This window comes from Ascidiella aspersa, chromosome 4 (genome assembly GCF_963924565.1).
Source record: "Ascidiella aspersa chromosome 4, kaAscAspe10.2, whole genome shotgun sequence".
Taxonomy (NCBI): Eukaryota; Metazoa; Chordata; class Ascidiacea; order Phlebobranchia; family Ascidiidae; genus Ascidiella; species Ascidiella aspersa.
The window spans coordinates 27,827,033-27,849,323 of record NC_139450.1 but is presented as its reverse complement, the minus strand read 5'-3'; the positions used below and the strand labels follow the sequence as shown (position 1 = coordinate 27,849,323).

Below are 22,291 nucleotides of genomic sequence, written 5' to 3'. Positions count from 1 at the left end.
CCTTTTATAAATAAAATGGCGCGGTCGAGGCTAAACCAGGCAGTGGCCAATTTATATGGCTCAATTTTATTTTGTTCGCGTCTTTGCCGTAATAAATTATCTAACGAAACGCACTTAGGCGCATGTGACCAATAAATTGTCAAAATTTGCTGGTCGATGCATCGCGTAATATTCAAACAGTATAATTTAAGGTTTACGTATATTTAATTTGTATTTCGCAAAATGGTTGTTTTAGCAGGATTCGAGCCTTTACTAAAAACAGTATATATAATATATAGGTGCTAAATATTGTTCGCTGCCATCATTTTCTTGTGTAATCTCTTAAAATGGCGGCGCAATTAAGGAGCAAATGAACGTTTATGGAAGCGGTTTAGTTTTTGCATAACGACCGTATATGTGGGCTAAGTGCCAAGTACAGGGTTGAAAAGCCGGCGCAAAAATCGTGTCCACATGTCGCAAAAAAATGACCCGCTAAAAAGGACGGGGTGTGAACATATGGCACTCAATAAATTACAGAAAAGCGCGCGCAAAAACAAGACAGACAGATAGAAAAAGTGTGAGGAAAAAATCCTCGTCGGGTGCATATTTTTCTTATTCAAATGGCGGGACTTTTAGTCGGAAATAAAACGCGGAGCTCAATATAGCAGCAGTAGTACGTTATTGTAAGCGCAATAAAATATATTTTTATGCAAACGATATATAGTACTATAAGTAAGTAGGCGAACACGAACTGTACAGCACTGTACAACTGTGCAGTGCTGTACAACACGAACTGTACAGCACTGCACACCAATTGTTGTACGACGTAACTGCTTTTAACACTATAGTCGAGCGAATTTGGACGCGTCGATTTTTTTCTAAATCGTGGTCAGGGTCACTTGGTGCGTGACGTCACCGTTTGCGCTCTCCTCGTTTGTGATTTCTATGGCGAAAGTTTCCTCGTCACTGTAGTGCCGCACGATGTTGTCGTCGACCCGGACGAGTATGCTGGAAAGACACGGATCAAGAAAGTTAAAAAATGACACAAAGTTGAGGAAATCATAAAGCTTATGGTAGACGACCAATTGAACGCATTTTGGAGAGAAAAACGTTAACTTGATAATGAATTTCAAAGCCCAAAAGGTCGAGTAGGTCGACACTATTTTGATTAAGACGTTTCGATACGAGAAAGATGTATCTTAATCGAGATGGTGTCGATTTACTCGACCTATTTGGCTTTGTAATTCATTGTTATCAAGCTACATTACAGATTCGTGCATAGTGTACCCAAAGTTAATTTATTTTTCATATTTTTATTTGCAGTTTGCGAAGCAAGGTGTGTAACTTACCCTTTTTTAGATTTCTTTAAAACTTTGGAAATCTTCTCGGCGGAGATCGCGTATTTTTCTTCGATCTGCAAAAATATAAACAAGTTTTAACTTTGAGATAAATAGGGATTTGTTCTCTCTTCCTCACGAAGCTTGATATACCAAACAAACCTTAAGCACAAAGAGAAAAATAAAACTACAAACAACATACACATAAGCCATATAAAAGTTATATAAAGATTTAACTTCATCGTTTATATATTGTTGGCGATTTTAAGTTGAAACAAAAAATTAGCAATTTTGTTTTTTAGGACAACACAATAAAAAGTAGACACAAGCTCAACATTTTTTTAAGGAGCATTTACTTACCGCTTCCTTGAGTCCCCTCAAAGTTGGCTCCCTCAGCATGACGCAATCGAACTCGTCATCATCACCTTTCTTCACGTAAAGGATCACCCTCTGGTCCCCGCCCCCGGAACCGGGGCCCTCCTTGCGCGGCACCTTGGCGCCGGGTGGGGGGAAATCCCCGTCCTCGGAACTGACCATCGATTGCGACCGTTTGTGGGCGCCACGCGGCGATTCGGAGTAGTCGAGCTGAACCATAACGGCAATTTGTTAAAAAAAACAAAAAAACAGCAATTTTTTAAAAACTTGATGTCTTTACCAAAAAAAAAACGGCAATTTAAAAAACAAATAAACAATACAGAACGGCAAGTAAAAGAGGCAATTGGATAAAACATGATAAAAAAAAACCGGCAATTTAAAAAAACAAACAAAAAATGTCTTTACAGAAAAAAAGCTAAAAATACAAATATCGAAAGAATGAAACCATTGCTCTCAGTAAATGTTTTCAAAATATGATTCCTATATAACCCACGTCTCTGCGCAAAAATACCTGACTCGGCCTGATGGTTTTAAAATGACTTCACTTGTACTCAACAAGCGATTATTCAAATCCCACATTTCGACTGTTTGCTTTTAGATTTTAAAGCTTGACCTTAGTCCCTTATTTTTTTTAAAAAGCTTACCGCTGATCCGATGAAGACTTGGTCGAGGTCGTGCACACTAGTGGGCGTCATAATGCCGTTGATTAGGTTCTCGGGCGTCCGTTGGCATGGCGACATGGTTACTTGGACGCGGTTGTTTGGAACTGAAAATAAAAAGCAGATTTAGTAAAACTGTCGATTAAACAAACTGCAACATCAAAACCCATAGAGAAGTAGGTATCATTTTGAACGTTTCGAATAATTTTTTATTCATTTTTAACATCTGATGTGGACAAAGAAATAGAGTCTGAGAAGAACATGTTTTTCTGCTGATAAACTAGATAGACGTTGTTTTTGTTTCAGGTGAATTTAGGATTATGGCTTTGTACAGTCACTTATTACGACAAAAAGGCTTTAGCGCTGTAAAAAGTGAGATTATTGTAGCCTTGAGGCTTTTGTCAAGGCTTTTTGCAACAAAGAAATATACCGAAAAACGCTTGCCATTAAACATTACTAAGTTTACTTGTGCGTTTTGTAGAGTTAACAAGATGTGTACATATATCCGACAACCCATGCACATTTCGTATAGCCCTCATTTTAAGGTAAATCGTTCTATTTAAAGACGCGGTTATATTAAACCTGCGTTGAACTGTACCAGATAAGTGCATTTATCGTCCAGAAGAAATGTCAGCAAGTGTCTACAGTTGCGCTACGGTGAGGGCCTCCAAACCCAAACGGTAACATTTCCTTGCATAATGAAGGAGCATCCAAAAGTTCGCGGGTAACGTAGACCCCGATGAACCGTGAACCGGGATTAGAACTGGGATTAGAGCGAATTTTGGCGGCGGAAAATATACGATTCCAATCTTATTTCGCGTTCGTATTTTCCGCAAACCGTCGAAAACATATTGACACTGACAGTGGCGCGTGGTAAAAATCTGTTTAAATCAAAACGCTCGGACCGACGCAAATGTAAACCGTTTCAGTCGGTGTGAGGCCCGACCTAGCACCGCGAGAGGCGCCAAAGTAACTGTGCAAACCCAAATCCCAGTTTTGGTGAAAAGATAAAGGATTCGAGAGAAATTGCGGCGCACAGGCGACTGGGTTTTAATTCGACGACGCCCACTATGTTGTGTATCCCAAGCGAACGGTATAGAGCAAGTGTGTTGTAAATGCTTGAACTGCGAAACTCGGACGACCTTGGTTATTTTATAAATGAGGAGGTTAAATGGGTTCGTGCTTCTTCCAAGAAGAAACACTTAAAACAATTTCAAATTAAAAAAAAACAAAAAATAACGCTGTAATAAAGATATTTAAGCAAACCCTGGTCATTTTGATAATGTAACCAAAAATAGAGGGAAAAAATCTAAAAATTTATTATCACTTCTCGACAGTTGACATCACTTTTCCTATATGACAAACTTCAAGACGCTTAAAAACTGCGGTATTTATAAAGTGTCGTTTCCGACCGGGTAAAAAGGCGCCTGGCACAATACGATCACGTGACAGTAGCTCACCGTAAACATCGGGCACGAAGTAAACGGAAGGCGTCACGTGGTCGCTCATCGTCTTGAAGTGTACTACGTCATAACGACGGTGTGACGTCACCCCGGGAAGCGACGATGACGTAGGTTGAGGCGGAGGAGTAACGTTGGGCGACTCGATGACCGGTTTAATGTCCACTGGCGAAATGGCCATTCGCTGCTGGACAGCCATACCTGTGTAGAACGAAGAAGTTCAATCTTTGACTCAGCTTAGTCTTTTTTTAAACTAAATTTAGGTTTGCTAGATTTTTAAAAAAATTGATTTTTAGAAAAGGTGTTTGAAGTAAACGACAGGTTTTGAGTTAGAGATAAATAGTAGGCCTACGATTTTTTGTCATTTGTTTATTACCACTTGGTAATAAGGATTGTGAAAATACGTTATATAGAAGTATTAATTTACGAAGATACGCCGGTTTGAAGGCTGTTCAACAATAAAAAAAAGTTAATTGCAATTATGTTGCTAACCTTACAAACACCATTTAATTTACGGGGAACTTTTGTTTTAAACGCGATCGAAGCTTTAAAAGACTTTTTTGACTGTGTAAGACTTTTTTGACTGTGTAAGTTTGATCAATTGTAACTTTGCATATATCCTAATCACACCAAGAACGTGGTAAAATCATAAAACTAGATTTTTGTTTTGGTGTTTTTACCAGTTTTAATGGGCGAAAGATCACAACAAATCGAGGAAGGGTTCATTTAAAAAAAATAAAATGATTTAAAAAAAATAAAAAAAATCGTCTTTTGTAAGAAAAGTGTAAATTCTCTATATAGTGTCGCAGATTACACGAAGACTTTGGTCTCAGGATTGGTATCAGGCACGTAGGCATCCACAATCCCAACAAATCTCGTGTTATTGGATCCCGCAGCTTTTCGCCATGGCAAAATAAGAGAAAACAAACTTTTTTTGGCAAATTAGCCGTGAAACACCAAAAGTGTAAGCAAACAGTTTAGATTGCCTTTCGACGACCTTGCGGGCCCGGATTAAGGCGGATCCCGGTGACCCGGACAGCGCAAAACGTGTCGGTTTGCTCGGCGCTGCAAAAATAAGCGCTGTTTGTCTTTCGGAGATACGAGCTGTCGCAGAAAACCGTCTGGACCGGATTCATTGAGAGCAGGCCACTCAAAACTGGCCCGACTTTTTTCTGTTTTGGTCTATTTTTTTCTTTTTCTATTTTAAACCATTTTGGTCCGGTTTTTAAGGCTTCGCAAATACATAGATCGAAAAAAAGGTACAGGAAAAACTTTTGAAATTATACTAAACGGAAAATGATAAACATAACAAAAATAGATGTAACATTGAATAAAACAGAGCAGGCCTTTTTACCGAGTGGTTTACGAAAACTGACATTTTTTATGGTAAACATTTCACAAAAAAATATTTGAAAAATGAAAAAGTTTTTTTTTGTTTGTTTTTCTTTTTCTAAAATAAAAAAATAACAAAAAAAGAAAGAAATTCGGCAAAAAATTAAGTCGTCTTCGAAACGGCTATGCAAAAAGGCCGCCGTGCCAAAAAGCTCGAAAATATGGGAAAAAAGTGGCCGCTTGATTTGGTTCGTCGAAGAGCAGACTTTGTTTTGCGCAAAATATCGGCCGGATTTCGAGGAGATGAGATAAAAACGCTGCGTCTCGGCGAGCAGGCACTTATCGTACCGACATCACCTCTTCGCTTAATCGGGTTTGCAATTTCTTTCCAAAGCAGTGCTCGGATTTGCCGCGACGCTATGGCTTTGCACCATGATAGGCGAATAAAAAGCGACCGCAATTTCGCTAAAGACTGGAAAGACTCGACATTGATGCGGCCTTGACGACTGTTGATCATTGCGGTTTAAGGTGGTGTTCGGGCGAACAGCGAATAACAATAATAAATACCTATTCTCTAACCCCTTGCACATTTTGCACTATTTATGAACAAACATTACTATGTAAATAAAATATATAAAAACTGTTGCTGTAAGGCATATTATTAATTAAAAGAGCTCGTTTGGTCAATACGTTGGTTTTACAAAGTTTGGGTGTATACAAGCCACCTTATTGAGGTAATGACAATGTCCTTATAGGTACAAAACTGCGCGATTTACACAGAATAAAAAAGAAGAAGATTTATAGGTAAAAAGTTTCAGAGATTTATGGTTAAAGGTTTTATCAAAGCAAAGAAAAATATTAAAATATCACTTTAAACACTTTGTACATTGCACTTCCAAACAAAATATTAGAAACATTCGAAAGGAGTATTTAAATCTAAAAAATCGAAGCCTATAGCGATTAATCAAGAAACCAACAGTAAAAACAAATTAAGGTTTTCTCTGAAACTAACTTTGATTAGTTAAAACAGTTTTTTTTTTAAATCAATTAATGAGTAGCACTTCTTGCATTTTTCATGCAACCTGGCACGAGTCCACAGTAGATGTACCGACACATTAGCAAAAGAAGGCGCCAATCTGTTCTTCGAAAGCAAAATCGCTCGAAGGCTCTCGCCAAATTGGCGGCTCGCGCTTAATAAGGGCATGTGTCGGCTTTTGCAAAGTCATCGCGCGACCGAAACGAGCGCGCACATACGGCCCAGGAACATTTATTTGCGCGCGCATTCGCAGTGGTTCAACGCAGATCCCAATCACCAACTGTCACAGAGCGCATTGCGGCCATACGACTCATAAAGAAGCAATGTAGCGTCGTTCGACGAGAGGAAAGTTAATTTTAGAAGAAGCTATAGTATAGTTCTTTTGAAGCCGCTCTTTTTTTTGGACTCGTTAGGGGCGAAATACAAGCGATGACGTCATCTAGATGGGGCCGATTAAAAGCGCGAACGAGCAAAAAGCGATAAACTCGCATTACACCGAACTGCGAACTTTTATTTTCGGTAAAAATGCATTTTTTAAATGGAAAAAATAAAAAAAATAAATGTTTTTTCTGTAATCAGCAAAAATCGGCCGTTTTTTTCCTGCAAAGCCGTCAAAAGAGTGAAAAGCATTGACCTATGTATATATATTTTTTTTTGGGGGGGGGGGGTTGCAATTCGTGACGTCACTCACCTTTGGCTTTTTGCTTTTTCCTCAGCGCTTTTCGTTCCTCGTCGCGTATCTTGCGTTCAGCGCCCTAAAGGAAAATGAAAACATTTCAGATGATCAGAAAAATAACGCATTTTAAATCTGCACAACTATAAGCGTGCTGTGCGTACAAAAAATAGTGTCAAAATTTTGATTTTTTTTAAAGACTTATAATGGGGTTAGCCCAGATTTTAATTATGGGATTTTAGTATAGCGTTCGCCGATCAGTCACCTTGAAACTTGATAATGGGGAAAAAACAGAAAAAGTCCCCACCGCGCTTTGAAACGCGCATTTGTGACACAGGGATTACCGAAGTCGCACTGGGGGATTACCGAATGTCCCTTTTCTTGTCTGATTTCTGCACAATTTTGCGGTATGGGCTTTTCCTGAAATCGAGAAATCTCGGAAAACACCCCTAATGAGGGCCGTAAAGGAGGGGATCTCATATATAAAGCGCTATCGAGGTTTAGGTATGGCCTAGAATTTAAAGCTAACACGATGTAAGTTGAATTTTAAGAGCGCAGATTGCTCACAGAAACAAACATTCCGATAAGCGTTTGCAGTAGCAAGGGTGATTTTTCAATCTAAAACGCAGAAATGTGTTATCTCTTAACACTCGTGGCAAAAACCAATGTTATTTTAAGATGTTTCGAGGGAGCAAATCTCTCAAAAAGTTTTGCTTTAGCCATTATATATGGGTATTTTTCCACACTATAATGAAATAGTTGTGATCTTAAATTTCATAGCGGTCATCAAGTATTTCGAGCATAATGGTTGGAGGTTGTAGTAAGACGTAGTAAGAATATCAAAGCCCATACAGAAGTATGGTATCATTTTGAACGTTTCGAATATCTCGGTAATCATTTTCAACATCAGATGTTGGATGTTGAAGATGAATAACGGATGTTGAAAATAAACAACGATATGTTTGAAACGTTCAAAATGCTACCTACTTCTGTATGAGCTTTGATATTTTTAGTAAATCAACAACTAGATTGCTAAAAAAATCGGGCATAGCAATCCGCTTCAAATCCCCATCCAATGTCGATACATTTCACGCGTTCTTTGGCAAATCGGATAAGTGTCAAGACAAGGGGACCAATTACCTTGTCACAGAAGACCTTGAGCTGGCAGACGCCGCGATGCACCGGGTAGCCGACCCTACGGTCGTCCAGATAGGTATCGATCTGTAGGAGCAGGGGAAGTCCCTAGAGATAGAAGGATTGGTTCATTGAAAAAAAATGGAGCTTGTGTTGTTTAAGATTTGCTGTAATCCTTGCATATAGGCTAAAAAAGCCAAATTTTGAGAATTAAAGTCATTTTTATGTTATAGTATGCTTTTTTTTTTGCCTTGGGAAACTTTGAGAAAAAGAGTTATGCGCGTGCTATTTTTAGAGTTGTTCAATTTGACTTTTTCACACGTCTTGTCAAATTTCAATCAATTTTCATTGATGAGCTTAAATGCAACGAATATCCAGAAAAAAAAATTGTACAATAAAAAAATATGTTTCAAACGCCACGATTTAAAACAAAATGCAAGAAATTGAAATATTTCGTTAAAGATACGAAACTGTAAATGTGAGACCAAAACACATATGCGTGATTCATCCATAGCATTAAAAAAACACCAGCAGTCAGTCCAAATACAACGCATAAATAACGTTGTTTGAAGGCTTAAAATCAGCCCGCATTTTACCAGAAAAAAATGAAAGAAAAAACACAGCATCGAGTGACTAAACGCTCAATTGGAAAACCGAACAAATGCATTAGGCCGACACGAGATCGGCCTGGTTCCAAACTGCTGTTTATATGATAAGAACTTCTCAGCACAGCAGCCTTGCAACAATAACACGGAAAATTACCCGGTGACTCACATACGTTTGAACGGGGGCCTGGTACAGCTGTAACGCAATGTCATCTTGATATTGAGACACCGTTGCCGAAATATATGCATTTGGCGCTTGCGACAGGCTTTCAAAGGCCCTTTTTAAAGGAATATGAGATCTTCGAAAGAGGTAGGTCAGTCAAAAGACTTTTCAAACCCGTTTCCTACTTTTTGTGCTTTTTTACTCTTTGCAATCTTAGTATATAAAGAAAAAAGCATGGCTACAGGTATTTGAAATAGGTGCTTCAGCATTTCTGTACTCTTTAAACGGTTTTCAAAGTCACCTTTGAAAGTCAAGTTTTAGGTTTCATTGCAACAGTTAAAGTCGCTCTTTTACTACATGTCTTGTGTAACTTTTAATTTTTTAACGCTAAGTTTAATTTAAACTTTTTGGGTTAAAAATGGCCCGCTATGATTTATCTGACCTATGACTGTGTAGCGAAAAGGGGCCTTAATCGCGATCAGTGTTTGGCCGCAGTTAGTCATCCTTGCAAGCTCTCTCGAATTAGCACAAGTCCTCGGAACCGGAGCGCTGTATTTTTAGCTTGGCGTTTGCTATCGTTTGGTTTAGGGCGAGCAGCTCAAAGACTGACTCATAAATGTTAATCTTGAGGCAAGGCAGTCGCTGATGCTGCCTGGCAGATTACTCCAACGAGGACTCTTATGACAATGTGAGATTGTTTTATGTATACCCGAACATGCGGGCTGCACAAGCAATGTCTACTGCTACCGCGGAATTCGATTTAATCGATCATAAAACTGCGCAAAGCGGCAAGATTTGCCTTGAAGATTTTCAGCGGCATTTTCACAATATGCTTCCTAAAAATGCCGGTTTTAACAATACATTAATAAAGGGGAACCGCTTTAAAAGTAGGAAAATCAAAAACGTAAACTAAAAAGAAATTATATCTTGGAAAGCTAAAATGGCACCAGGTTGGCTTAAAACATCGTAATGCCATAAATATCTTTCTGAAAATGCGAAAAAGTGTTAGCGCTTCACCTTGATGCCCTTTTGTGCGCTGAAGTCGGTGCTGAGGCAGTTGCAGCTGATGAAGATCTTGGCCGGTTCGTTTGTGTCCCAGTTGAAGCTGATGGCGTTGTGAGCCAGCTCGGCGATGTCGCTGATCATGCAGCTCTCCTTGTAGTCGGCTGCGAGCGAAATAACAGGAGTTTTGTGAAACCACGCATTGACCAACTTAACCACCGGATGAATAGTCTGTTGCTGCCAGGCATTGTTTCAATGGTACAATTATTGTTCTTCCGGCAAAAATTTAATAAAGCGCCGACGTTTCGGCCACCTATTCGGGCAATCTTTTTCAGGGCAATATAATGCAACTAAAGGCGGAAACATATATATATATATATATATATATATATATATATATATATATACTATACAAGCGACAACTGTACGAACAAGAGGCTATATTAAAATTCGTGGTATTGTGTTGTGCACGTTAATAGGCCTACTTTTTGAATCGTAAGTTGCGAACATGAGCGAAACAGTTACTTGGAGGCGTCAAAATTTCTTTTCAAAGCAACAATTTTGGATTGCCGTGGCATTCAATCACAGAGCTTTTTTGCAATGTGAATTTTGCTTTTTTGTAATTTATGTGCTCCCTTCACTGAAATAATAAATATTTTTGTCTAAATACAACATTCTGCTTTTCGATGTTTTTGTTTGTCTGCAAACTCTCTGCCACAGCCGCGACTAATTTGCAAGTTCTCCGCCTATGTTTTCGCCCAGTTCATCACCGCATGGGCAAGTCGAGGCACGTACACAGCATTCGCCGCCCACGCTCTGTTTACGACAATACACACGGCGAGGCACGCCTAGACGCAGGAGCAAGAACCTATTGCCACGTGCAACCGCCCATGCGTCTGGCGTGTGCTTCGAAACCCATCCACGTGTTTTGAAGGCCTCCGAGATTTCTCGCGCAGCCGCGAACCGTTTTAAGGCGATTTAGTGGCGCGTGCGCGTTTACCGAGCGGCATATCGCGTGACTGCCGCCGCCCGGTCGAGATTTTTTTGTTTTTGGGCCACCGCAAAACGTTGTGCGGTCCCCCGAGCGACAATGATTTATTGCGCCGCGTGATTCAGTAGCAACAGCAGGTGTGCTGTACAGCCTGGCGACCCTTCGTCATGTTTAGTCTTTTAAAGGCGAAAGATTTACACGTTGTGGAATAAGACCTGAGCTGATGTATGTTTAAACCAGCAGAAGCGCCAAATGGCGGCGACAATGTACTACAAACATCTCAAGAAAGTTGTACAACTAAATCAGCGAAGATATTTCACCTCAGGTTCGATCAACAATAAAATACACTTGCTTTTACTGGCTATTTTGTACTTTAGTTTGACTGTTTCTTATTTAATTCGCCCTGAGTGAACATGTTTAGTCTGTCGATAAAGCGCAGCAGAAGCGCGAAACGCCAATGGCGGCCACCGTCGGGAACGGTTCTGCTGGTTTTCCGGAAACAAGGCGCCTTTTGACACTTGTGTGTTAGAGCCGGTCGGTTCGCATTCCACGGGCGGTTAGTGCACTACATTCTTTCCTGAAATTCTGATGTATATCTGATTGTGGTTACGGCCCAGTCCCATTTCTTGTACTGCAACTTCCGAGCGTGACACGAACTTACACACACCTTAAAGGCTGGAACACACATAACTTTCAGACAATCAATGCAGCAAGTTGTTAAATGAAAGCTTTTTGAATTTTTAGATTAACCAAGAGAGCACTCATCGCATAAACACATAAATTATTTTTGGGAGCGAATCGTTTTAATTTTATGAGAGGTCGTTATTATTTTTTTCTTTATTTTTTTTTCTTTATTTCGCAGTTTGTCCAAACGCACTGGGATGGGGTGGGTCTGACGTTATACGAGTTAAAACAACTGAGTAATGGATATAATTGTTGAAGCAAAACAAAAAAATTAGGTTTAACGTTTGATTGTGGTTTTGGCGTTTCGCAGTTGCAACCATTCAAAATGTACATTTAACTCTATAGTTGGAAATCTCTTCTCTTAAGAAGAGGCCTTAGTTTAGCGGAAAACAAACAGCAAAGTAAAACAGTGTTCACCATTTCAGCAGCAGACTCTCACCTATATCGATGACCCTCTGCTTGGCGGTGTGCTGCCTGGAATGCCAGTACTTCCAGTGCCTCAGCTGTTCCTCTTCGGGTTTTCCGTCGCCGAAAACCACTTGCACGACGCTCTGGAAAAACGCAAAAAAATGTGTTTTTTTTGGCATTTTAGCGCCAATTTTAAAGTTTGTATTTTTCTGTCCTAATATACAAAAAAAAAACATGTTCCAGCAAGTTGTGGAAATCCTAATTTAAATCCTGGTACATAATTTGAAAAATGGAATAATTTTTTTTCAATTTCGTGCCGACCCTAATAGAAACCAAATGCTTTTAAAACAGTCACGAAACTCAACAACGGTTTTTCACTTTATACCAAAATCTACTCAAAATCGGCCATAAAATTAACTGTAAAACAATGCCTGAAAATTTCGTAAGGTGCCACACTGAAATTCGTAAGGTGCCACACTGTAAATCATATCACAAAATGGGGGCCTTTATTTTTTTTTAAACAGCAGGTTTAACCCTAGGTGTTACACGCTGATTCACATAGCGGTGTAAACTCCAATTTCTATAGAGATAGACAATTTTAAAAACTATAACCGCCTATTTTGGCGTTCTGTTTGCAATTCTAGCACCCCGAGTGCAACTAGAAGCCTTGTGTATTATGAATCGGACCAGGGATTGCACAAACATCCTAAAAATAGTAAAACCTAGCGGTTTTAAGGCAACCGTGTTAACTGGTAGTTTAGGCCGCGACAGGTAGCTCACGGGTCACATCGAAAGGGCTGTGATTAATTCGTTGCTATTTGAGGCCTAGACTCTGTGATTGAAGGCTACCGAAGTGTATAGTGAGACTGCGGTGTGTACGGTGGTCTGTAACTTGTTCAAAACACAAGTCAATTGCGGACGAGCTTTAATGGTAGAGGCAGCGCCATACGACAGGATACGCCGACCATTTGCATTGGCATTTATCAATGGACTTGAGTCAACTTCTTAGGAGGGCAAAACTTGTTTCGTCATTATCAGAGGTCAAGTAACAAAGCTTGCGCGAAAAGGTAAAACGGTTTTCAAAAATGAATAACCTTCGAACCTCTACTTTTTTTCTGCATATAGCATGGCAAAAAAATACCTTAGCCTTTTAATGCCGCAATAGAGTTTGTCTACGAAACGAAAATCATTGTGTGTAGGCTACAGTGTCCGGAAAAACTAACTACAGTGTCAGGAAAATAAGCGAAAACACAGCAGCCAGCTAGCCCGTGAGCAGTTTAGCCGTTCCGCGGTCCACGAAATGCGTGCGAGTCTCGAGACAACCGCAGCCGGACGGAGCAGGCCTTAATCAAGGCGGCGGCGGTTTCAGGTCAAACGCGACTCTTACCGTGACGCGGCTGCCGCTCTTCAGTCGGGATCGCAGGGCGCCGCTGCAGTCGCGCAGAGTGATGCAGTAGAACTGACCTGCGGCAATACGAGAGGCGTTACCTTTCTGTTCGAATAAGACTAGAACTTACTTTAAACACTCTGTATACACAAACGCATGGCGTTTTTAAAGAACAACAGTGCCGTTAACCTGTTGTAATGGCTCTATGTATCGAAACAACAACAAAAAAAGTATCTTAATTGCTTGACTTGGATGTGATTTAAGTCACTGCTTTTAAATACCTAGAATTGACAAAAAGGTACAAAATATTGGCACAAGTGTCCTTTAAAATGCATAATTCGAACTTTAGGACAAAATCAATTAGTATGAACGACGAGTTATATGTTTAAGACTTAATCAAGTCAAGTCCTTGCCTAAAAATGACAGATTTTATTGAGTAAGTTCGTAATCCTTCTTTTGTTTAGGTTTAGGCGTTCGGCTTTAGTTCTATGGAATATTAATTTTAACAGTTAAAATTTTACTTTAAAGCAAATAACTTTATTCGGATATAAGATTGAGATTTTAAATCATTTTGTTTCCAATGGTTCTTGAGGGAAAGTTTATCTCAAAAGGATTTTCTCATGATCAGATGGTTGCCCTTAACATCTTAAACTATTGTACGTTCACAGGTAAAACGTATGAGAATAGCGCTTTTCCGATTACAAGCCTTAACATCAGACACTTTAGGGCGAATTTATTTATTTATTTGCGATTTTAAATACCTAAACGTCGGCCAGACATTACACACGAAAGCTCCAAACAGCGTCTGTGTGTGGAATCGACACCTATCACGACTAACGAAGGTGGAATGAGAATGGCAGTTTTTGGCGTTACGTAATGTTACAATTGCACTGTTGGTAAAATATGGGTTTACGAAGGTATAATTGCACACGCAACTGAAGTGGCTCCGTAAACCCGCTTTAAAACAAGGCGAGTCCTAAATTTCCACCAATACAACTGATAAACTTGGGTACACTATGCAATTTAGATGTTTCGATACGAGCTTCTATCATCTTCAGTTAATGCGACTGCTGAGAAGTAAATTCAAGCCTCACTTATAAAAGGTGGGACGCAGTTGTTATCATTCTGAGTTTTTATAGATGCAGCCTTATTTAGCCCCTTCAGGTGCTAAACAGGAACAGCGGTGTTGATAGGATGCCAACGTTCACATTAACTGAAGAGAATAGAAGCTCGTATCAAAACGTCCTAATCAAGATGATGTTGATTTATACTCGATCTTTTTGGCATAAGATGTGAGAAAATACATAAAGGGCCTATATACGAAATAGAGAGTCTTGCGTTTTTCTTCAAAATGCCCATTCGAACAGATCGTGGTATTCATAAAGGTCACAAAATCCTTCTTTAAATAACTTAAAGAAAGTATTTTTCCCCTCTTTAAAAGCGCTTAAAACGAAAAAAAAAACAATCCGCCCAATTTGCACGAAAGATCTGAAAAAGATAGTGACGGGTTAAGTTAGATCTGAAGGAACTCTATGCTGGGAGGCGCTTTTCTTCGAAATGCCCATTTGAACAGGGGGTGGTATTCATAAATATCACAAAAAGTTTTTCTTTAAACAGTAGCAGTTAGCCCCTCTTTAAAAGCGCTTAAACGGAAAAAATTCCAATCCGCCTAATTTACTCGAAAGATCTGACGGAAATGTGCTGGGAGGCGAAAATCGGGTGGCCCCAAACCCAGTTGACCCCTTTGAAATGGCACACAAGTATTTAATCTGACCTTTGTTGATGTAGGACATGGTCGGTTCGCCTTCCTTCTGCTTAAGTGACTTGGGAGCTTCCATCACGTATTCGAAGCAATTGCTGCTGTGGAAGACAAAGTGGTGGGATTAGAATGATATAATCAGATTGAGTAGGGGTTCCTAAACCGGGGTCCGTGGGACCCTTGGGGGGGGGGATAAGTGGACTAGTTTTCGGGGGGTCCACGAATGCCTAATTGAAATCCTGGTGTATAATTAAAAAAATGGAGGATTTTTTTTAAACGTAAAAAGTAATTTGGCGCCTTCTCTTTATCTATCTCTACCTGATTTCAGTTTTGCATTGGTTGAACCGAAAAAAGCAGATTTCTCAAGTCTGCTTGTTTTATTACTTTTCTGACGTTAACAATCAAAATTCTATGCCGACCCTGGTCCACGTGTACAAAAAAATAACTTAAATTAACTTAAGTCAGTTCATTGACTACATTGGTCACTTACTTCTATTTGATTATACACGTTTTTTGCTTGATGCAGTGTTTCAAGTTTATTTGTTCGTTGTTCCGGCGAAATTTTGTTCGAAATTGAACGTATGAAATTTATACAAAGGATGTCAATGATTTGACTTTTTTCAGAAAATACTACGCGTATAACAAACGTTTCCAGAAACAGCATGCAGATCAGAAACAGGGTTAATCTGCATTGTGTTTTCTTCACGCAGGAGAAAACACGCAAAAGGCCAGCAAACCACAAAGAGAAGTCGCGGATCGGCTCTAATGCGAGCGGGATGAAACAAATAACTCAAATTCGGCCGCGCTCGGAGCTCTGTGTATTTTAGCTCAAAGCACGTTGGCGGCAAGAGACGCCGGAAAAGGTCGCCCCGGGGCCTCGCCAGGGCTCCAGCAGGGCCCGCTGTGCCAGGCTCCAACGGCCCGGGCCCGCCCACCTAAACAACGCAAAGAGCGCGCACGCGCACGAAAGAGGCGTTTTTTGTTGCCACCTGCGCGGATTTTGTTGGATCAACTGAGCGCGGTACCACTGTCCCCAAATCATGTCCTTCCTTTCGTACTTACGGCCATTCTTGGGCATCATTTCACGGATTTCGTGGAACAATTGAGCCAGATGAGTTCTGCGCCCTTTGAAAATGAACTATACACATGCGTGTACATTGTACAACAACTGTGATCTTCTTCCTCAAAAACGAGTTATCGTACACAGCGTTCTGTTCTAACGTACGGCCGTTCTAAATCGCACACTTCCAGCCATACGGCCGGGTCAAGCGACAGGGTCTATACATACATAACATTTAAAAAAGAGAACCTGGGATTGCGCGACTGCATCCAACTCAAACACACTCGGACATTCCAACGTTTTTTACAACATCGGGCCTGTGGCGAGTTGTTTACGGGATTTCAAGGCGGAAAAGCTGATTGATTTTATTTATTTACCCAATTTTTGGCGGCGCTGCTCAATTTGGACACAAGACCGTTTAATTTGAACCTATGATTTAGGGACAATCGCTTTTGAACCCCCCCGAAGAAACAGTGTAATCTACATATTTCAGTTTTTGAATGTGAGCATGGAGCTTTGTGTTTAAATGCTTTTTTTGGCAAAAAGAAAGAGCCCTTTACTTTGCAAAGTTCTGAAATATTGCTATTCGTATTTTTTTAAACAACCCTGATAACACCCCATTAACTTCCTATTCTTTTAAATGTTGCAATTTTAGGGTTAGAGCTTCAGCTTAATCTTTTACCTTAACAACATGATTTTCGAATATTTTAATGACGTATTTTTTCAATACGATTTCAACCTAGTTTTCGCGTTTTTGTTTGGCGACGCTGAGAAGATTTCAATTAAAACTTGTTTTACTATTTTCTGACAACATGGCTCAATGACTACATTACAATATTACTCATGGTAGAACGGTGCATATGAACACATAACCGTTTTAATCCTTGCTTTCCAGCAAATACCCAATATCGCCCCGCATCTCACAAAAAGGTTTGATAACAAATATAGGAATGGCTCATATGTTGGGATTAGGTTTTCCAATTAGTTTCAGTCGCTCATTGAACTGCAAGACCCAAGGCCTTTCGACGAAAAAAACCTGTTTAGACTTTAGATGTGTGCATTTGCAATCGTGAACTTTGTAAGGCGTTGCGTTATTTTTTACGCCAACAAACAAAATTCCCCCTAGTTTGTGTGGCCTGACACTGCAATAGCGCAATCTTTGCATTTTAATCCGGGTTTTTTCCTTAAAGTGTCAAGCAACAACAGTACAACTCCCCCAAACAAACGTGTGGTATGAAAGGATATCTAATACGAGTAAAGTGCCTGTCAAATGAGTTTTCCTTCGCGATTCCGAACGGTTCGCGGAAGGGTGATGAGTAAAGTCACAACACCAAAACGACCAGTGTAAATGTGTATTTACAGATTGGCATCGATTTCCACAAACCCTACAATGCGGAAATCAATGATTAGGTACAGATTAAAAGTGCAAGCAAGGTTCAAATCTCGGCCTCGTAACCTTCGAAATTCCCCTCCCAAATGAGCTGGATGAAGATTCGTTCGAAAAACCCATAGAAATCCTAAACTGCGTAACATTTAGCTTCTAGCAATGCAAAAACGATAAAAAAAATTTCTGTGGCTGGGAAAAAAAATTACTGAAATTGTCGAGGTCGTCGTGGAATGATTTACCGGTTTATAAAGCCTCGCCTAAAAACTGGTCGGTAAAGTCTCCAACACAAAAACCACCCTATACCGTTTAAGGCAGTGATTTTTAACATGTTTCCTTGCTGCACCACTTTCAAATCACCAACCAATTCTTGCACCCCCTTCTAGAATTGATCAAATAAGAAAACCATAGTAATTTTATTTTTTATACAAGTAACTGATAACACAATACCAAAATGTGAGTTAGTTTTACCGTTAATTGAGCAAATAATTTAATTACAGTAAAACATTTTCTGCATCTGATTTAGCCACACCACAACCCCATGGAACAGTTCTCGCGTCCCTTGGTGGTAGCACCCCTGGTTAAGAAATCCTGCCTTAAGGCTACGATTTAGATCAGCGTGGTCCAACTGCAGGCCGGCGGGCCAAAGTTGGCCCGCGAGTTTAGCTTTTTTGGCCCGCGAACTGATAGTCAGCTTTGGTTCAATCTGGCAATATCACTTTAATTTTTGTTTTTTAATTTTTTGGTGTTGAAATTATTTCATAACTACCGTAACTGAACAAAGGTATACATTCCATAAAGTTAGTATGTATACCATAGACAAGTGGTCGGCAAACTGTGGGCCGCACAGCCATTTTTAGTGGGCCGCAAGTTAATTTATGAATAAGCTTAGTGTTATAATGTAGTTGTGGGCCGCGTGATAGTCGTACATCCATTGCACTTTATTTTAAAAGTTGGTTTGGCATAGAATTTTTAAATTAGCTGAGCTTTGAAAGGCCCACTTGCCAAACGCGGTTCTGGGAGCTTGTCGAACTACATTCTTGCCAGCTTAAACTGTATGGAATTGAAAAATTTTTCGCGCCTCGCGCGTACATTTTTCGTTTTATAGTATGTTTTACATTATGATATGGCAGTGTTTAGGGCCCTAAGCCGCCGTGTTATATTTCACCTTAAAATCAAATATTCTGAATCCGCCATTATTTCGTAGTGAGTTTACGTAGTGGGCCCTTAATTGCTTTGAAAAGAGTGCTTTGGGCCGCGACAAAAAAGTTTACCGACCACTGCCATAGACTATGTTTATTTGCCAGCAATATGCCTAAGAATCGCAATTTAAAAACATTGGCCCGCAAGACAAAAAAACTTGTTTTTGGCCCGCGATGAAAGGGCCCGCCCACCTAAGACTTTAGATGGGTGCATTTGCAATCGTGAACTTTGTAAGGCTTTGCGTTATTTTCAGCGTCAACAAACAAAATTCCCCCAAGTTTGTGTGGCCTGACACTGCAATAGCGCGATCGTTGCACTTTAATCCGGATTTTTCTCCTTTAAGCGTCAAGCAACAACAGTACAACTCCCCCAAACAACACGTGTGGTATAAAAGGATATCTAATACGAGTAAAGTGCCTGTCAAATGAGTTTTCCTTCGCGATTCCTAACGGTTCGCGGAAGGATGATGAGTAAAGTCACAACACCAAAACGACCAATGTGTAAATGTGTATTTACAGATTGGCATCGATTCGGGATTTCAAGGCGGCAAATCTGGTTGATTTTATTTACTTACCCAATTTTTAGCGGCGCTGCTCAATTTGGACACAAGACCGTCTAATTTGAACCTATGATTTAGGGACAATCGCTTTTGAACCCCCCCGAAGAAACAGTGTAATCTACATATTACAGTTTTTGAATGTGAGCATGGAGCTTTGTGTTTAAATGCTTTTTTTGGCAAAAAGAAAGAGCCCTTTACTTTGCAAAGTTCTGAAATATTGCTATTCGTATTTTTTTAAACAACCCTGATAACACCCCATTAACTTCCTATTCTTTTAAATGTTGCAAATTTAGGGTTAGAGCTTCAGCTTAATCTTTTACGCGATTTTAATTATTATTCTTTACCTTAACAACATGAATTTCGAATATTTTAATGACGTATTTTTTCAATACGATTTCAACCTAGTTTTCGCGTTTTCGTTTGGCGACGCTGAGAAGATTTCAATTAAAACTTGTTTTACTATTTTCTGACAACATGGCTCAATGACTACATCACAATAATACTCCGTGGTAGAGAACGGTGCATATGAACACATAACGGTTTTAATCCTTGCTTTCCAGCAAATACCCAATATCGTTAGTTTCAGTGGCTCATTGAACTGCAATACCCAAGGCCTTTCGACGAAAAAAACCTGTTCAGACTTTAGATGGGTGTATTTTCAATCGTGAACTTTGTTGTAAGGCGTTGCGTTATTTTCTACGCCAACAAACAAAATTCCCCCAAGTTTGTGTGGCCGACACTGCAATAGCGCAATCTTTGCATTTTAATCCGGGTTTTTTCCTTAAGGTGTCAAGCAACAACAGTACAACTCCCCCAAACAACACGTGTGGTATGAAAGGATATCGAATACGAGTAAAGTGCCTGTCAAATGAGTTTTCCTTCGCGATACCAAACGGTTCGCGGAAGGGTGATGAGTAAAGTCACAACACCAAAACGACCAATGTAAATGTGTATTTACAGATTGGCATCGATTTCCACAAACCCTACAATGCGGACATCAATGATTCGGTACAGATTAAAAGTGCAAGCAAGGTTCAAATCTCGGCCTCGTAACCTTCGAAATTCCCCTCCCAAATGAGCTGGATGAAAAACTGGTCGGTAAAGTCTCCAACACAAAAACCACCCTGTACCGTTTAAGGCAGTGATTTTTAACATGTTTCCTTGCTGCACCCCTTTCAAATTACCAACCAATTCTTGCACCCCCATTCTAGAATTGATCAAATAAGAAAACCATAGTAATTTTATTTTTTATACAAGTAACCGATAACACAATATCAAAATATGAGTTAGTTTTACCGTTAATTAAGCAAATAATTTAATTACAGTAAAACATTTTCTGTATCGGATTTAGCCACACCACAACCCCTTGGAACAGTTCTCGCGTCCCTTGGGGTAGCACCCCTGGTTAAGAAATCCTGCCTTAAGGCTACAATTTAGATCAGCGTGGTCCAACTGCAGGCCGGCGGGCCAAAGTTTGCCCGCGAGTTCAGCTTTTTTGGCCCGCGAACTGATAGTCAGCTTTGGTTCAATCTGGCAATATCACTTTAATTTTTGTTTTTTAATTTTTTGGTGTTGAAATTATTTCATAACTACCGTAACTGAATAAAGGTATACATTCCATAAAGTTAATATGTATGCCATAGACAAGTGGTCGGCAAACTGTGGGCCGCAGAGCCATTTTTAGTGGGCCGCGAGTTAATTTATAAATAAGCTTAGTGTTATAATGTAGTTGTGGGCCGCGTGATAGTCGTACATCCATTGCACTTTATTTTAAAAGTTTGTTTGGCATATAAATTTTAAATTAGCTGAGCTTTGAAAGGCCCACTTGCCAAACGCGGTTCTGGGAGCTTGTCGAACTACATTCTTGCCAGCTTAAACTGTATGTAATTGAAAAAATTTTCGCGCTTCGCGCGTACATTCTTCGTTTTATAGTATGTTTTACATTATGATATGGCCATGTTTTGGGCCCTAAGCCGCCGTGTTATATTTCACCTTAAAATCAAATATTCTGAATCCGCCTTTATTTAGTAGTGAGTTTACGTAGTGGGCCCTTAATTGCTTTGAAAAGAGTGCTTTGGGCCGCGACAAAAAAAGTTTGCCGACCACTGCCATAGACTATGTTTATTTGCCAGCAATATGCCTAAGAATCGCAATTTAAAAACATTGGCCCGCAAGACAAAAAACCTTGTGTTTGGCCCGCGATGAAGGGGCCCGCCCACCTAAGACTTTAGATGGGTGCATTTGCAATCGTGAACTTTGTAAGGCTTTGCGTTATTTTCAGCGTCAACAAACAAAATTCCCCAAGTTTGTGTGGCCTGACACTGCAATAGCGCGATCGTTGCACTTTAATCCGGATTTTTCTCCTTTAAGCGTCAAGCAACAACAGTACAACTCCCCCAAACATCCCCCAAACAAACACACGTGGTATGAAAGGATATCGAATACGAGTAAAGTGCCTGTCAAATGAGTTTTCCTTCGCGATTCCGAACGGTTCACGGAAGGGTGATGAGTAAAGTCACAACACCAAAACGACCAATGTGTAAATGTGTATTTACAGATTGGCATCGATTCGGGATTTCAAGGCGGCAAATCTGGTTGATTTTATTTACTTACCCAATTTTTAGCGGCGCTGCTCAATTTGGACACAAGACCGTTTAATTTGAACCTACGATTTAGGGACAATCGCTTTTGAACCCCCCGAAGAAACAGTGTAATCTACATATTACAGTTTTTGAATGTGAGCATGGAGCTTTGTGTTTAAATGCTTTTTTTGGCAAAAAGAAAGAGCCCTTTACTTTGCAAAGTTCTGAAATATTGCTATTCGTATTTTTTTAAACAACCCTGATAACCAGGGCTGGGGAGCCGGAGCCGGAGCAGGAGCCCGGAGCTAAGCATTTTCTCTGGAGCCAGAGCCGGAGCCGGAGCCATTGTTATTATTTTTGTGGAGCTGGAGCCGGAGCCGGAGCCATTTTTATTATTTTTGTGGAGCTGGAGCCGGAGCCGGAGCCATTTTTATTATTTTTGTGGAGCTGGAGCCGGAGCCCTTTTTATTATTTTTGTGGAGCTGGGGCCATAGTTTGTGGTGCTAAAGCTAAGAAATT

At 40.0% G+C, this 22,291-nt stretch overlaps 1 protein-coding gene across 1 annotated transcript in view; it reads right to left on the bottom strand.

Moving 5' to 3' along the window:
• Positions 1 to 857: 857 nt before the first annotated feature.
• The window catches only part of LOC146157283 (grainyhead-like protein 2 homolog), a 72,624-nt gene continuing 51,190 nt past the window's right edge, over positions 858 to 22,291 (bottom strand). The window contains exons 7-17 of the mRNA XM_083388156.1: positions 15,000 to 15,085; positions 13,226 to 13,302; positions 11,870 to 11,981; positions 9,771 to 9,919; positions 7,992 to 8,093; positions 6,870 to 6,933; positions 3,811 to 4,011; positions 2,336 to 2,457; positions 1,677 to 1,901; positions 1,329 to 1,393; positions 858 to 987 (exon numbers count right to left, since the gene is read on the bottom strand). Of these exons, the coding sequence (XP_083244282.1) occupies positions 858 to 987; positions 1,329 to 1,393; positions 1,677 to 1,901; positions 2,336 to 2,457; positions 3,811 to 4,011; positions 6,870 to 6,933; positions 7,992 to 8,093; positions 9,771 to 9,919; positions 11,870 to 11,981; positions 13,226 to 13,302; positions 15,000 to 15,085 (1,333 nt within the window). The remainder of the gene's footprint in view (positions 988 to 1,328; positions 1,394 to 1,676; positions 1,902 to 2,335; positions 2,458 to 3,810; positions 4,012 to 6,869; positions 6,934 to 7,991; positions 8,094 to 9,770; positions 9,920 to 11,869; positions 11,982 to 13,225; positions 13,303 to 14,999; positions 15,086 to 22,291) is intronic.